Source organism: Diabrotica virgifera, chromosome 6, assembly GCF_917563875.1.
Source record: "Diabrotica virgifera virgifera chromosome 6, PGI_DIABVI_V3a".
NCBI classification, from domain to species: domain Eukaryota; kingdom Metazoa; phylum Arthropoda; class Insecta; order Coleoptera; family Chrysomelidae; genus Diabrotica; species Diabrotica virgifera.
In genome coordinates this window covers 33,925,056-33,943,388 of record NC_065448.1, presented here as the reverse complement: position 1 = coordinate 33,943,388, position 18,333 = coordinate 33,925,056, and the positions used below count along the sequence as shown (strand labels likewise).

The following is an 18,333-nucleotide window of genomic DNA, read 5'->3' as shown; positions in this document are numbered from 1 at the left end:
CTTGCCAACTCCAGAAAAGAAGGCGCCTTCTAGATGGAGACACAAGAATAGCCAACGACATAAAAAAAATTAAGGGCAAGACTAAAAGAAATATAGGTTACGAATATATAAATACAAAAGGGAAGAACATACGTAGAACCAAAAAAATTAGGTGCACCTTGGGTTGCACAAAATAGCAGCTATTGAAAATATTGACAACTGAATTATTTTATTGCTGAATTTTATGTTCATTCTTAGAAGATAATTTTTTATACAAAAGGAGATAAGCCTAATATTTTTTTTTAAAAAATGTTCAAAAACTCAAAAACCGTTAAATAAACATTTGTGTTAATTTTATTGTGTATTTAATAACATATTTCCAAACAATTATGGGCCTTACTTCCGAGAAAAATGTAAAAATTGGATTTCAGGATTTGAAAATAAGTTTAAAATTATGTTTTCTCCAAAGTATTGTTTAGTGGCATGTCCCCTTCTGGTCCCAAGGTCTTCAACTCTGAAATTATTTTAGCAATTTCGCATATATACCATACATGCCATAATATTATTGTACACATGTTACTACAAAAAATTCCGCTCTTGAGATGGTTGTCATTATTATTAACATTATATATGACCAATATTACTTGTATTAGATTTTCGTACTCACCCGTAGATCGCGTCCTTGTCCCTCTTCCCCACATCGGGTACGGTTCCTCCCATGACGTGGTTCGCCGCGGCGTTCACATGGTTCGTGTGATAAGGGTGCATTGCATGGTTCAAATGGGGGGAGTGATGAAGACCTGGTAAACTCTGCCGATGGGCCACGTGTGGTTCGTACATGCCTCCTGTCGCACCGTCCATGTACCCCGGATGGATACCATCATCATACTGGAAGAAATAGAAGACAAATATAAAAAAATTGTCACGAATAAATGGAAAATGTGAACTGCAGTGCCCTACAAGCAGAAATGGTGATAATGAATACAATGATAATGGTGATATGTACATTTGATAATTCCAGGATTTTTACTAAGCATACATTCAGAATACTATCCTACTGCTACTATTATTTTATTATACACTATTTTAAAACTGGTGACCAGATGATGAGTCATATATTTTTTGTTAAATATTTACAACTACACTTACAAAGCATGATCATCAATGTATCAATGTATGATTAGACTTAGGCTGTAAGATTTATTATAATTACATGTCTGTCCAAAGACTCCCGATCTAGAGCATGGACAGTTTTAGATCCATCAGATCCATATCATATTAAATCCCCAATAATATTTAGGACTTTTTGTTCTGTAGATGGGATAATTGTGTTAATCTTCTCAATGAGATTAGTTGTGAGATTCCTCAAGTCCTAGTACCATAGGACCAAGGTACCAAGGACCAAAGTACTCAAGGACCATAGTCCCAGTAGTACCTGTGTGGCTATTCAATATATAATTCGGCCGCCAAGTATTGTTTGCTTTAAATATGTGGATGGTCAGTCACAAAGGCTACCGCCAAAATATATCATTCCAGCGTAGGGAGATTCCTGCGATAGCCTCTAAAGATTCCGTTCCTGTACTATTCAAGAGAAACTAATAAAAAAATATTTTTTAATTTACCAGTAGAAGTTAAACTCCACTTTTGACAATGATTTGCCTCATTGCCAACATTGTAAATATATAAATAACAACAGTGTAGTATCTCGTGCGCACGGAAGATATATTTATGTAAGTTTCAAAAAAGACTCCTCAAGTACCAGGGCCACCGCCCACAGCACGTTGACCACGCAACATCTCTGTTGGTAGTTCCCGAAAATCTGTCAAGGGTGTATTCTCAATAATAACAGTGTAGTATCTCGTGCGCACGGAAGATATATTTATGTAACATTCAAAAAAGACTCCTCAAGTACCAGGGCCACCGCCCACAGCACGTTGACCACGCAACATCTCTGTTGGTAGTTCCCGAAAATCTGTCAAGGGTGTATTCTCCACTGTACATTTACTCCAAGTGCTCTCCAATCTATCAATAATTGTCACGCTGTTAAAAGAGCAATTAATTATAAGTTTAGTAGTGCCTTTTGTGTAAACAAGTGTTAGAAGATCGTTTCCTGGTAGTCTAGATCTCAGGGTTCCCACATCGCCACATCTCTACATGCAGGATCTGTGTTGATAGTGACTTGATGGACAATAGTGCACGCAGACATTTGAAAGACATGGTAACTATGTAGTAAGTAATATTGTAGTTCTAGGACTTTGTCTCTGTTTATTTTTTACTTCATGACCTAGTTTGTTTGACCTAATTGTATTTTCTATCTTTAATAAATTATTAGCACCTTTGGATAGCTTTTTGTCCGCAAACGGACTTTTGTTTGGAACCATCAATGTTTAAGACATTCCTAAATTATAGGTAAGGGTTATCATATTTGTATCCAGCATCTTTTTATACACTCTCTCTCATTTTAGGACATTCTTCATGTTTATCCTATTGTGTAGATATTAATTTTATCTTCTTCTTCTTCCTTCTTGTATGTAGGCTTTAAAGCCTATTTCTTCTTCAATATTAGCCTCCTAAAGTGTTTAAGTTATCGCACCATCTTTTTCTTGGTCTGCCAATACTTCTTCGTCCATTTGGTGACTTATCTCGTGCTATTCGTACTATCCTATCCTCTGTCGTTCTACTAATGTGTTCGTTCCTCTCCTGTTTCCGTTTTGTCACCCATCCATTTATTTCTTCTACATTGCATGATCTTCTTATGTTTTCGCTTCTCTCCCTATCCAACAGACTTTTCCCTAATATTCGTCGGAGTATTTTCATCTCTGTTGTTTCTAGTAGTCGTCTGGTTTTAGATGTGTCAGGTCTTGTCTCCGCCGTGTATGTCAAATTAGGTCTAATTGCTGATTTACAGATTCTTGCTTTTGTGTCTTGTGTTAGGTGTTTGTTCTTCCAGATTGTGTCATTAAGAGATCCCGCCGCTTTACTTGCTTTTAAGCTTTGTTGTCGTACTTCCTCTTCAACATCTCCGTAACTGGTTATATCTATTCCCAGATATCTAAAACTTGCATCCTGCTTTATTATTTTCCCATCAATTTCGATTTTGCATCTTAGTGGGTATTTAGATGTTGTCATACATTTGGTTTTTTCTGCTGATATTATCATATTGTATTTCTTGGCTGTTGTATTAAAGATGTGTGTTAATCTTTAAAGATCGTCTTCTGTCTTCTCCGCCTAGTAGGTACCTCGTTTCTCATGATGTCGTCTAGTTAACTATTTTAAAAAATGTAGTTAAAAATAAACTACAGTAATATTAACTTAAATTTGGTCTATTTTATTAATGTTAGTTTAACATTTCCCAGCTTACACTGAATATTTGAATGAGTTAATTTCATTTTCATGTATTCTACAAAAATAAATTCGATACAAAATAATACGTACATACGCACATACTTCACGAGGTGTTGTAATGACTGACAGCCGTTTCTTTTTTAATAAAATTCAATGTTAATCACCTCGAATTTGCATATCTAAATGTAGTCGTGACATGAAACTTCCAAAAATAATAATTGTGTCGGTAAATACACAAAAACTTCATTACGAATCCTCCGATTAGGAATAATTAAAAAAATATGCTAAACATGTTTACCTGCGACATTATGGTTATTAATTTGATGGTAATGTGATTAGTCTTACATAAATCAAATTTTTGGTAAATCGAAAAAGTCAATTTTGACAAAGGTCTGTCAGGATTTGTTATTTCAAACTCGAGGAGTTGCTGCTTAGTTATTCATTCTCTTCTGAGGTATGTTTTGTCTGGCCGTTGCTCCTCATTTTGGCGGTTCCCTAGATTTAGCCGAAATTTATTTGGACACTGACTATATTAGCTTGTTACCAGTGGTGTCATGGTGCGGGAACGCCGTTCCGGCACTGGTTAAGAAAAAAAAATAAAGAATTTAGGTTTTGTAAATAAATCACGGAATTTTTGAATTAAGCAAATGCATACACATTTTAAAATATGCAGACGTAACTTGTATTAAAAAAACATAGAATAATATTTTACTTGTAAAAAAATTAAGGAATCCTGCTAATTTTGCCATGACACCACTGCTTGTTACGGCATTTGGAGATGGGAAGGAAACGTAGCGGTCTTTCACAAAAGTACGCTAGCTAGTTTTCAGATCATATCGAGTTTTCATTCCATCACTTTCTATCTGCCTTCATCTTAAATTTTCTGCATAGTTCTGCTTCGATTTCTGTGTTTTCGGGATATCTAAACAGAAGATTGATTGGCAATATTAAGCTTTTACCACAAATAATATTGATTGTACTCTTGGAGTCGATTTATACAACCACAACAAGTGATTTTTATTCTTATTAAGGCTTTTTTGACACGATACAAGTGTACTTGGATTCCAACTTGGAACAAGTGAACTTGTCCACTGAAGTTGGTTGCCACGGTTAAATGATTTTGAGGTCGTATAACCATTGCAAAGGTGTTTATACGTAGTTCGCATGTAGCATTACTTTTTTTAATATACATCGTTTTCAGTGAGACCAGGAATATTTATGTCCATTTTTATTCGTTGTAGGGCCGCACTTCTAGCATCCTTATTTTTATATTCCTTTATCAGCATATTCCATAATCATAATACTTCCTCAGCTTCGTATAGCTCCAAGAATCTACCCTTTCAGACCATTTTCTTTTTGTATTTACGATTTTCCGACAACGACGCCATTTTTATTTTACTCTTTGACACTACTTGGTCCAAGAAAGTTGGCCAGTGTCCTAGTTAACTTGGACAGAACCTGTTGATACAAGTGTACTTAAACGAATAGGTGACACGATCAAAGTAGCTCCCAAGTGTTGCGTGCGCAGCGTCCAAGCAGACATTGACCAAGTACATTTGGATAGTGTCAATTTGCCTTTAATGTTAACGAAGACAACTACCATTCCAACAGACTTTTCAATAAAAGATTTTGAACAAAAGTTGAACAATAAACTAAAATATGTTGAACATATTTCGAGCAACTTTTTTCATTAGTGGTGATGATGGCCGGAGAGGTATGATCCATAGACCACATAAATACTGGTGGCCATTCTTCCAATGATAAAGCACCAAGAACATTTCCATTATGCAAACAGGAAGAAATCAGCGACATATTATTATTAGGAGCTAAAATCGCATTAACAAATTCCTGAAATTGTGTTTGCTGTGTTATCATTGATACTATTCTTTGAGAAGTACCAAATAATGATCGTGCTGTAAGGATTAAATCTTCTGCCGGCGCAATCGTACCCATAGCTTAAATGACCCTTTATCGAGACCGGCTTATAGCAGGCGCAATTGTCCAATGCATTTCGTAACAGAGATCTATAGTGATCGGTATCATCACCTTCCAAACTACATCATGTATAAGGTAGTTTGAAAGGATATTCTTAAAATTACTTGTATTTATGTCGTCTCATCTTAGATTTCGTATGAATCTCCAAGCCTTTGAACAATTGCTTCCATCTAGATGTGATTACACTTAGTTGGTTAATTTTTATTTGCTATTTACCTTTCTTCTAAAAATTCTTTGTTGATTGCGATATTAGTTTTTGGTTTAAAGTTTACTAGTAGCACAGTATAAAGAGGGACAGTAGAACCACTCTCCGAAATATTGGAAGTAAAATCTTTAGTTGCGCATGGCGACCTCGCAATGGTCTTAGTCGCTTTTGCCCCACTCTCGCATTGCTAGTCGCATAGAAGCGTACGGGTTTTAACAGGGAAAACCCGCATTCACCACTGGTGTATTACCAATTGCGTACTGCCGGTATTACTTCTTGAGATCAAAGTGCCGACATGGAAGAGGTTTTACTGTCCCTCTTTATACTTTGCTAGTAGCAGAGTAAGGGTCGCTGGAACTAGATCTTCAGTACCAATCGTATAATAATGACATTTTATGTCACATTTGACATAATCTGTCACGTTCTATGTCAAATGTCACATAATATAATTACTAACTGTAATTAGTTACTAATTTAGGTGAACTTTGACAAATTTCAAGACTTAAGACTGCCACTGATGTCTTGTATCTTGTATTCGTCGTTTTTCACGCCTTTAAATTATCCGATTTTAGTTAAATATAATAATGACATTTAATGTGACATTTAGCAGATGTCACGTTTTATGTCAAATGTCACATACGTCAGATAAAGATAGGTAGATAGAAAAGAAAAATTGCTGAATTTATTAATACACAAAACTACTACCAAAATTCTATTCATCAAGATTTTTTGCGGATTGAGACATTTAAATCAGTATTAACCCAAGTTATCCTTTTAGCATAATCTTTATCGACTAGTCCATAATAATTAAATGAATATTCATAGACTACTTTAATTTCGTGAAGTAGTGGTTAAATTTCTGTCGGTTATTATAATCCTTATCACGGTATTATCATAATTATTTACTTAGTATGCAGATTTGTCGGCCAAATTGCTATAAAAACAATCAGTGTTTCTAAACTAGAGTAATGCTGTAGTTCGTGCTTCCTCGTCTTAATAGCGTTCTGTCTTTGTTTTAACGTTTTAATACAATAGGTTCATCTAAAGATACATAGTTGCTTAGTCGTCGTTTATCTTAAAATTATTAGACTTTTTATAATTTTTGGATAGGTTTAACGTTAAAGACTTACATTTTTATTTAATCAATAATTTTGTGAGTCTTTTGCAATACAGTATAATAGATGTATTAGTACATGTCACGTGTTTCAAACTGTCCTGCTAGGCTGTTTAAAATCTTTTCGGCTATTTGCGAAACCATCCCTTAATAAATATATCTACAGTGAACTCTATTTATATATAGTGAGGATCTCTTAAAAATCTTTTAAAATCTGCGTGTTGAAACCTTACCATTGACGTTTTCTGAGTTTGACAGGAGGTATGGAGATGGAGATGAAGCTTGTAAATTTTTTCATAGTCCAGTTCAATGTTCCAACAATTTTCTGTATTTTTTTTGACTTCATCAGGCTTTGTATTAGTATAAACGAAATAGGTAGCTGTCTTAGTTTCGTTTCGTTTGCGTGGAGTAGCGTTATAAACAAAAATACTATACTCAGGGTGTATCAAGTCTTGCTGAAATTTCTGAGCTTGTTTTCGTAGGGTTTAATTTGTTTTTCTGTATTAAGAAAGCTTCATTTCTCACAGTTGTACTTTTTTTCTTCCATATTTCCCTTTTTTTTTCAAGTTAATCGTTCTAGTGTTTCTTTTTGTTTCAAAATCTTATGGCAGTAACATCAAAACTTACATCTTTGTCTATAAATCATATTTGAAGTTTGTCAATAGGTAAAAATGTACCATCAGAACATCTAGCTTTAATTTGATTGATGAGATATTAAACAATAATCGTTAAGTCATTACAAACAACTCAATTTGCTTCCGGTATTTTCAGCGAAAATATGTCTAATAATAATAACAATTAACCGTACTATATCAATAATTCATATTACATATAGTTTTCAGCACTGGAGTACCCATATCTAAAGAGAAAAATTATATATATCTATAAAAAAAACGATGATTTATAGCTTTAATTAATGTTAATTGTTATGCAGTGACAGCAAATGTCATATTAAATCACGCAGCGTAATATTCATTTTAAATAAAAAATGAATTAATCGCAGTAATAAATTTTATTTGAATGCTGTTTCAGTTCTCTTTAGTAGGATAGGTGTTAATCGCTCCCAGCATTACATACTTTTCAATTTCTAATCAAACTTATTACATATTCCACTTTCTTCATATTATTTTTTTAACATCCCATTTATTTACAATCTGCAATAATGATTGCAGGAGACTGTCCAGTGATAATAATCTATTAAATCATAATTATTTTAGTAACAAAATTATTTGTGATTTTGGAATAAACATGTATAGGTAATAGATTAAAATTTTTTGAAAATTTAAAAAATTGTTCGTGGGTCGCTTGGAGTGTCGTGCTTTCAGCCTTATGTTTGTCTGGAGCCTCATAAGGTTCTTGGCTAGCCTGCCGGAGTGGTTTTGCAGTCGTCTGTTGTATTTTTGGGAGTACATAACTGGCAATTTCTTTGACAGTCTTCATTTGAAGATAGCGATTAATGTATTCATTGGACATGTACCACGGTGCATCTGTGATACAGCGGAAAGTCTTCGATTGAAATCTCTTCAGGATATATATATATTGGATCTCGACGCAGATCGCCACATTGAATTCCGTAGCTCCATACTTACCGGCTTTATTACTAACTTTTACGCTACAACTTTATTGTTCAAATTCAGTTGTGGCCTTTTTCCTACTAACCAGTACAGTTTACTGAGTTTCAGTCCCAGCTGTTTTCTTTTCGTAAATATGTGTTTCTTCCACATTAATCTACAGTCCAAGTGCATACCTAAGTATTTTACATCATCTTTTTGTTGTTGTACTTGGTTATTTAATGAGACGGTTGGGCATGTACCTTTTCGATTATAATATTATAGTGAACGTTATATTATGTACTGACAGCATAATACATATTATGCAAAAAATGTAGTTTTAAAACAATTATGAAAAAGAGAAGTTCAGTAATAAAGATTTTTTTGAATGATTTTTTTGTTGACTTCTCTAATCAGAACATTTTTTTTATTTCATTTATATAATTGGCCCAGATTTCCTACGAATTGTTTAGTTGATCCTTTCGTACCACTTCATGTATGAGTCCAACACAGTACTGTGGTTTCTTGTTATTTTTGAAATTTGTTTTCCTGAAATAATGGAAGTACAATGTGGAGTTCGAATCGGGGGAGAAACTATTAACAACATCAGATATGCAGACGACACCGCGATCATGGCTGAAAATATCGAAGATCTTCAATTCCTTATTGATCGAGTCACTAGAGAATGCTCCAATAACGGACTTAACATAAATGCAACAAAGACAAAGTTACTTGTGGTTAGTAAACAAGACGTCGGCCCTATGCAACTAATTGTCAGTGATGAATCAATAACAAAAGTTAACCATTTTAAATACCTAGGATGTTGGATAAACGAGACACTAAATCCGGATGAAGAAATTAAAACTCGTATAGAAATTGCAAGAGGAGCATTTATGAAACTTAGATCTATTCTGAGCAACTCTCAGCTGAATTTACAACTAAGAATCAAGTTCCTAAAATGTTATGTGTATCCTGTATTACTATATGGATGTGAAACCTGGATCATGAAGGTTAACATGATGAACAAATTAGAAGCCTTTGAGATGTGGTCGTATCGTAGAATGCTCAGAATATCTTAAGTTCAACGCATTTCAAACAGAGAAGTCTTAAACAGAGTAGGTCAAGGCGAAGGTGACTTAATGAAGATGATAAAAAAGAGAAAACTTGAATATCTGGGGCATATAATGAGAGGTAGCAGATACAGGATGCTGCAGTTAATACTCAATGGAAAGATCGACGGAAAAAGAGGAATTGGTCGAAAGAAATATTCATGGCTCCGAAACCTTCGTCAATGGACTGGCTTATCAGCAGATCAATTGTTACATGCCGCACAAGATCGAGAACGATATCGGCAAATTGTTATGGAAGCTACCCACGCCTAAAAATTTGGGCACGGTACTTAAAGAAGAAGAAGAAGAAGAAATAATTTATTATTTGTTTTGGTCCATACTTGTGTCTTGGTCTTCTTCCATACTTGCTTGGACATCCTTCTAAAGCGACCAGAGATGCTTTTAGAAGGATGTCCAAGATATTATGTAACACATACCTAAAATTGGCACTGCGAGTCCACCTTCTTCGCTGCTATGTGTTCTCGGTCTTACTTTATGGTGTCGAGTCTTGGACTGTGAATAAAAGTTATCTAAATCGCCTTGGGCTTTCGAAATACAGTGCTGTAGAAGAATTTTAAAAGTTTCTTCAGACTCGGCTGAGAAAGACGGCTCAGAAAGACTATTGAGATTATAAAAAGCACCAAGAAGAGAATGCTGGAGTATTTCGGACATGTAATAAGAGGTCCCAAATATAGGTTGCTACAAAATATTATGTAAGGGAAAATAGCAGGCAAACGCAGTCCAGGACTAAAAAGGCCTTCATGGTTGAAGAACTTGCGAGTTTGTTAATTTGTTATGGTACTGATACAAGCATGCTATAGGTATACCGCGGCAGTGAATAAAATTAACATAGCTATGATGATATCTAATCGACATTCTGAAAGGACATGGTACATGAGGAAGAAGTTGTATATTATGTGATATTAAAAACGATTTTATAGAGGCTACGTTTAAATCAAAGTTCAAATTAATGATGATAAAGGATTATTTTCCCATTATCCTGTGCTTAATTATATCAATTTCTAACAATGGTAAATCTTTTAAAATCGTGTATTATTGTTGAGTTCTAGATAAAATACATGAAAATAAATTGATTACGTAATTAAAATGGAGTAAAATTAAAATCAAGTGACTTTTAATTTAGACATCAGATTTTCCTGTCTAATTAATTTTGTACTCGTATATATATCACATTCTGATGTAACTACTAAGAAATGTCACTCCGCATTATTTTCTCGTTAAGTTATACATCCATCCACGTTAAAAATTCTCTCTATAAGATATTAGCATAAATATTTCATTTATTCAACTTTTAATACATTAAGAATATTTTTCTAATCTCACAATCTAATGAGAAGAGAAATATTCCGACGATTTTTTTTTTTTGAATATAATTTGAATATTATTAGCAGATTCTGAGAATAATTATTGATATATTATTTTATAAAAAAGTGAAACTGAACTGGTAAAAGACTAACAAATTGTATATTTTGTTATTTTGTGTACGATAATTAATTTAAAACCTTGATTTTCTATATAAATTAAAGCAAAAAATCTGCTTATTTATCTTATACTCTACAGAAAGTTCTCTGAATCTTTTGGTATTTAGCTTGTTTTCAAGAATGAGAAGAGGAGAACGGAATGATCACATAAGTCGAATGATAACAAATTCTTCTTCTTTAAGTACCGTGTCCAAATTTTTAGGCGTGGGTAGCTTCCATAACAATTTGCCGATATCGTTCTCGATCTTGTGCGGCATGTAACAATTGATCTGCTGATAAGCCAGTCCATTGACGAAGGTTTCGGAGCCATGAATATTTCTTCCAACCAATTCCTCTTTTTCCGTCGATCTTTCCATTGAGTATTAACTGCAGCATCCTGTATCTGCTACCTCTCATTATATGCCCCAGATATTCAAGTTTTCTCTTTTTTATCATCTTCATTAAGTCACCTTCGCCTTGACCTACTCTGTTTAAGACTTCTCTGTTTGAAATGCGTTGAACCCAAGATATTCTGAGCATTCTAGGATACGACCACATCTCAAAGGCTTCTAATTTGTTCATCATGTTAACCTGCATGATCCAGGTTTCACATCCATATAGTAATACAGGATACACATAACATTTTAGGAACTTAATTCTTAGTTGTAAGTTCAGCTGAGAGTTGCTCAGAATAGATCTAAGTTTCATAAATGCTCCTCTTGCAATTTCTATACGAGTTTTAATTTCTTCATCCGGATTTAGTGTCTCGTTTATCCAACATCCTAGGTATTTAAAATGGTTAACTTTTGTTATTGATTCATCATTGACAATTAGTTGCATAGGGCCGACGTCTTGTTTACTAACCACAAGTAACTTTGTCTTTGTTGCATTTATGTTAAGTCCGTTATTGGAGCATTCCCTAGTGACTCGATCTATAAGGAATTGAAGATCTTCGATATTTTCAGCCATGATCGCGGTGTCATCTGCATATCTGATGTTGTTAATAGTTTCTCCCCCGATTCGAACTCCACATTGTCCTTCCAAGGCTTCATTAAAAATTATTTCTGAGTATACGTTAAACAAAGTTGGGGATAACACACAACCCTGTCTGACACCTCTTTGAATGCAAATTTTGTCTGTTTCTTTGCCGTCTACCAGCATAGAAGCTTCTTGATACCAATATAGATGTTGTAAAAGTCTCATATCTTTATCGTCTATTCCAATCATTTCTAGATATTCAAACAACCTATTATGTTGAACTCTATCAAACGCCTTCTCAAAATCTATAAAGCAGACGTAAATTGGTTTCTGTACTTCCCATGATCGTTGAAGTAATGTTAACATTGAGAACAAAGCTTCCCTTGTTCCCAATCCTTCTCTGAAACCGAATTGTTTGTTTCCCATTGTCTCTTGACATTTCTGCTTGATTCTATTAAGAATTATCTTAAGAAGTAGCTTGAGAGAGTGGCTCATGAGACTGATTAGTCTAAAGTCTTTACATGATGATGTATTAGGCTTTTTTGGGAGTGGAATAAATGTAGACTCTAACCATATCTGTGGCATCATGCCAGTCTCGTATATATGGTTATAAATGTTTGTTAGTTGTGAGACATTGTCGTCATCCAGAAGTTTGAGCCAGTCTGATGGTATTTGGTCAGGGCCTGGAGATTTCCCATTTTTGCTCTGTTTGATGGCTTTCTCTACTTCCGCTTTTAAAATACTAGGACCAGTATTCGCATACTTTGTGGTGTTAAGTGGTGGCCTCGTATCCAGGAAGAGCTCTTTTATATAGTTAGTCCATTCTTCCTTTTTTTCATCCAAGTCGAGAATTATTTTACCTTTGGAGTTTCTCATAAAGTGAGGAGTTCTTTTTCTCTGAGTGTAGGTAATTTCTTTAAGCTTTTTATGTATATTAAACTCGTCATGTTTTCTTTGTAGTTCTTCCATTTCACGACATTTTTGTTCCATCCAGTCCTCTTTTGCTCGCTTAACCTCGTATCTTATTTGTCGATATATCTCTCTATACCGAATCTCGTCTTTGTATTTCCAATTTCTTCTTTGTTGAATAAGGTCTAGTATTTTATCGGTCATCCAATCCTTTTTCTTTACTGGGTCTTTTTCTGGTTTCAAAACTTCGTTTGCTATGGTGACCATGGCGGAATTCATGATATCTAGATTTTGACCGATATTTTCTTGTCCAGTTCTTTCTAACTGTTTTTTAATCTCACGATTTATCTTATTTCCGAACTCATCTGATATTACGGCATTTCTTAGGAGTCGAGTATTAGGTTTCTTCTGCGTTGTGGGGGCTTTTATTCTTTTTAGTTTTAGTTTGAATCCAGCTTTAGTTTGATAACAAATTAATAAATATGGCTAGAGGCGGTTCCCAAATAGGAAGACGATCAGTGAAAAGACCACAAAAACATTGAACGATAACTTATGGTAGACACATCGAAAAACAGAGTCATGTCATGTCTACACAAAAAGAAGAAAAAGAAGCGTCTTTAATCAGTTCTGGAACTGCGTTTTCTTCTTCCGTTTTTGCTATGTTTGTTTGTTCTTGTCACATAATTAACGACCACGACCGACCCCACGACCAACAGACGGTCTTTCTTTTTCTTCAAATTTCTCTGGTTCAATAAATTCAACGTTTTTAATTTAGACTGAATTTGTATTTCCTGAGCCTAAAGAACCCCAAGGTCTTATAAATGTTTCTTTCTCCCTGTTTCTGAAAAACAAGAAGGAATACTTGTGAACGGTGAAGTCATCAATAATTTGCGATATGCGGACGATACAGTGAAAAATGATAAAGGGGATATTATTACTGACGTGAAGGAGAGATTGTGTCAATGGACCAATTACATCCAACAACTATTTAATGATGAAAGAGGAGAACTGTCATTAGAAATCACAGAGGATACCGGACCACCAATATTAAGAGACGAAGTCATCTATGCCATTAAAAACACGAAAGAGGGTAAAGCTACTGGACCAGATGATGTGCCCATCGAATTATTAAAACTTATTGATGACGATTGTATTGATGTAATGGTTGAACTCTTTAATCTAATATATCAGACTGCCACAATCCCCAAACAATGGCTGCAATCGACCTTTGTAGCAATTCCCAAAAAGTCAAGTGCAATAACCTGCTCGGATCACAGAACAATATCTTTAATGAGTCACACACTTAAAACCATTTTTGAAAATAATACACAGTAGAATTGTTAAAACTCTCGAATATGAAATCAGTGACACACAATTTGGCTTTAGAAATGGTATGAGCACACGAGATGCTTTGTTCGGTTTGAATGTACTGGCCCAGAGATGCATGGACATGAATCAGGATATGTACTTATGTTTTGTAGACTTTGAAAAGGCATTTGATAAAGTTCAACATAAAAAGCTTGTAGATATATTAAAAAGCAAAAATATTGACAGTCGTGACATGAAAATTATATCTAATATATATTGGAATCAAACTGCCAAGATAAGAGTTGACAACCAGGACACCCAAGATATCAAAATACAGAGAGGAGTCCGTCAGGGTTGCGTGCTGTCTCCACTACTTTTCAATGTCTACAGTGAAGCGGTATTTCAAGAAGCGCTCTCAAATTCAATAGAAGGTATATCTATCAATGGAGAAGTTTTGAACAACTTACGTTTTGCAGACGATACAGTAATAATAACAGATAACAACAATGATTTACAGAACGTAATGCAACGCCTTAATGAACGCTGTCATGAGTACGGACTGAAGATGAATTTAAAGATACTGTGATTGTGTGGATAACTACAAATACTTAGGAACATGGATAACATCAAATGTAGACCAAACCAAAGAAATTAAGACACGTATTGAAATAGCACGTGCATCATTCATTAAACTTAAAAAGTTTCTTTGTTGTCGGGATATAAGGTTAGAACTACGCCTAAGGATGCTTCGATGTTACGTGTTCTCTACTCTTCTTTATGGCTTGGAAGCGTGGACGTTGAAACAAGTCCATTTGAATAAGTTGGCCGCCTTTGAATTTTGGTGTTACAGAAGAATCCTACGAATATCATGGATTCAAAGAATGTCGAACGTGGAAGTAACTAGAAGGATAGGAAATCAACCGGAAATAATACTAACTATCAAAAGACGAAAACTTGAGTACTTGGGACATGTGATGAGAGGGCAAAAATACTCATTATTACAACTTATTATGCAAGGCAAAATCCGAGGAAAGCGAAATGTGGGAAGACGAAGAACATCCTGGCTTAAGAACTTACGGGAATGGTTCGAATGCAGTAGTGTAGAGATATTTAGAGCGGCAGTCAACAGGGTCCGCATTGCCATGATGATTTCCAACCTTCGATAGAAGATGGAACTTAAAGAAGAAGAAGAAGACGATACAGTACTCATAGCTTCTAGTCAAGAAGATCTGCAAACACTACTTGATAGTGTCGTTGAGAGTTGTGGGGAGGCAGGTCTGGATCTGAACATACGGAAAACCAAAATAGTAGTAATAAGTAAACAACAGCATATAAAACCGTCTATATTTATGTAAATACATAATTCCAAACTTGAGCAAGTTGATAAAATCGTTTAACCTTGGACAGCAATTAAATTGTAACGCAGAAAGTCACGGCGAAATTAGATCTAGGATAGAGCAGGCTAGAGCCGCTTTTAGAAGGATGTCCAAGGTGTTATGTAACAGAGACCTAAAATTGGCATTGAGGAACCGCCTACTTCGCTGCTACGTGTTCTCGGTCTTACTTTATGGTGTCATAAAATCGATCTAAATCGCCTTGAGGCTTTCGAAATGTGGTGCTATAGAAGAATTTTAAAAGTTTCCTGGGTGGAGAAGATTCGAAACTCCACAATACTAGAACGTCTCAGCAAGACTACTGAGATCATAAAAAGCATCAAGCAGAGAAAGCTGGAGTATTTCGGACATGTAATGATAGGTCCCAAATATAGGTTGCTACAAAATATCATGCAAGGAAAAATAGCAGGCAAACGCAGTCCAGGACGAAGAAGAACCTCATGGTTGAAGAACTTGCGAGATTGGTATGGTGTTGTTACAAGCATGCTATTTAGGGTGGCAGTCAATAAAATTAAGATAGCTATGATGGTAACCAACCTTCTGAAAGGACTTGGTACACGAAGAAGAAGAAAGAACACCACAGCAAAGATCAGTTTCAACGGAACAATTTCTAAGGAGATCAAAGTAAACAAAGACATGAAACAAGCTAACTATCTCCCTAACACTGTTTAACCTGATATTGGAAGTCATAATAAGGAGGACAAACTTAGCAAACAATAAAATTATTACAAATTAACTTCAAGTAATAGCATGATGCAGATGATGTAGTCGTCATAGCGAAGACGAAGATGACAGTTATGAAAGCAGATGACAAATTAGATAAGAAAGCGAAAAGAATAGGACTAGAGATAAACCAGCACAAAACAAAATACATGATGATAGGGAAGGACGGCACAACAATTGAGAAATATCTAATAACACAGAACCAAAAAATTTGAAACTGTATCCACCTTTAACTGGAAGAAAAGTATAGTATGCCCGATCTATAAAAAAGGAGACAAACTCCAGTGCAAAAACTACCGTGGAAGCTCTCTACTATGTACAGCATATAAAAAAGTCCTCACGTATATGATGAACCAGCGGCTCCAAGCACTAGCAGAAAATATTATTGGAAAGTATCAGAGGGGCTTCCGACGGGGAAGATCGACACTGGATCAAATATTTACAGTCAAACAGATCTTGTGCAAATCATGGGAACACGATATTGATGTTCACAACGTGTTCGTAGACTTCAAACAGGCATACGACTCAGTCAAAAGGAACAAACTATACTATATTATATTGTGGCTGGCCCCAACATTGTTTAACCTGACACTGGAGTATGCGGTTAGGCAAATGCAAACTGGACGAGGAAACCTACTGACCAAACGAACGGTTCAATTGGCCGCTTATGCCGATGATATTAATATTATGAGTATAACATCAACAGGAGCACAGGAAACATACGCAGAGTTAAAAACACAAACAAGAATGCTAGGTCTGGAAATTAACACAGAAAAAAACAAAATTAATGACTCAGACGAGAAGAAATATAGCCCCACAAAACATTATACATGAAGATGACATTGAAACGGTTGGAAAGTTTACATACCTGGGAATAGAAATATATGCCGAGGCGCGACGGATCAGAAGATGGAGAAATAAGGAAGAGAATAACGCAGGCAAACAGAACTTATTTTGCCCTCTCCCATATATTTCGGTCTAAAAGTGTCCACCGAAATACAAAGATGAGAATCTATAAAACCTTAATTCGACCAATAACATGCTATGGCAGTGAAGCCTGGGTCATGAAAGAAACATCCAAAAACAAACTCGACACATTCGAAAGGAAAGTACTGAGGAGAATACTAGGACCTGTGAGGGAAAACGGAATCTTCAGAAGTCGATACAACAACGAGCTTTATCAACTCTATAAGGAAACACCCCTGTCAGATTTCATTAAAATACAAAGATTGCAATGGGCCGGACATGTGATAAGAATGGGAGAGGATAGGCTACCAAAAAGAGCACTGAATGCTAGAATGCAGGGAAAGAGACCGGTTGGAAAGCCAAGAAAGCGCTGGGAAGACACAGTAAACAGCGACGCACAATCCCTTTTAGGAGTCCGTGTATGGAGAAGAGCAGCCACAGACAAGCAAGAGTGGAGGCAAAAAATAAAGGAGGCCAAGGCTCAATTTGGGCTGGAATGCCGTAGAAGAAGAAGATCCACTTTTAGCTTCTTGGGAGTATCAATAGGGAAAACCGGAAAAAGAGAAAACACAGAAAATAATTCTGAAAGGCAAAAAAACGTATGGAATGAATAGAAATCTGCTGAAGTGATGAGAAGCGAGACTCTTAAGGGAACAAAGATGCACCTATATAAGACCTTAATAAGATCTGTTGTTACATATGGGATGGAAACGAAATAACAACAAAACAAGAAAGAGGAAGATAGCATTGTGAGATTGGAAAGAAAAATAACGAGAACGATATTGAGAGACAACGTAACAAGAGAGAGAAAGAGAGAGAGAGAGAGAGAGAGAGAGAGAGAGAGAGAGAGAGAGAGAGACAGAGAGAGAGACAGAGAGAGAGAGAGAGAAGAGAGAGAGAGAGAGAGAGATAGAGAGAGATAGAGAGAGAGAGAGAGAGAGAGAGAAGAGAGAGGAGAGAGAGAGAGAGAGAGAAGAGAGAGAAGAGAGAGAGAGGAGAGAGAGAGAGAGAGAGAGAGAGAGAGAGGAGAGAGAGAGAGAGAGAGAGAGAGAGAGAGAGAGAGAGAGAGGAGAGAGAGAGAGAGAGAGAGAGAGAGATAGAGAGAGAGAGAGAGAGAGAGAGAGAGAGAGAGAGAAGAGAGAGAGAGAGAGAGAGAGAGAGAGAGAGAAGAGGAGAGAGAGAGAGAGAGAGAGAGAGAGATAGAGAGAGAGAGAGAGAGAGAGAAGAGAACAGAGAGAGAGGAGACACGAGAGGAGAGATGGTGAAGAGAAGAGAAA

The 18,333-nt window shown here is 35.7% G+C and overlaps 1 protein-coding gene across 3 annotated transcripts in view; it reads right to left on the bottom strand.

The window, feature by feature from the left end:
• The window catches only part of LOC114325306 (homeobox protein homothorax), a 675,897-nt gene that overhangs the window by 575,830 nt on the left and 81,734 nt on the right, over window positions 1-18,333 (bottom strand). For all 3 annotated transcript variants that reach the window (XM_050653960.1, XM_028273338.2, XM_050653961.1), the window contains one exon: window positions 647-867. In XM_050653960.1, coding sequence (XP_050509917.1) covers window positions 647-867 — 221 coding nt within the window. The remainder of the gene's footprint in view (window positions 1-646; window positions 868-18,333) is intronic.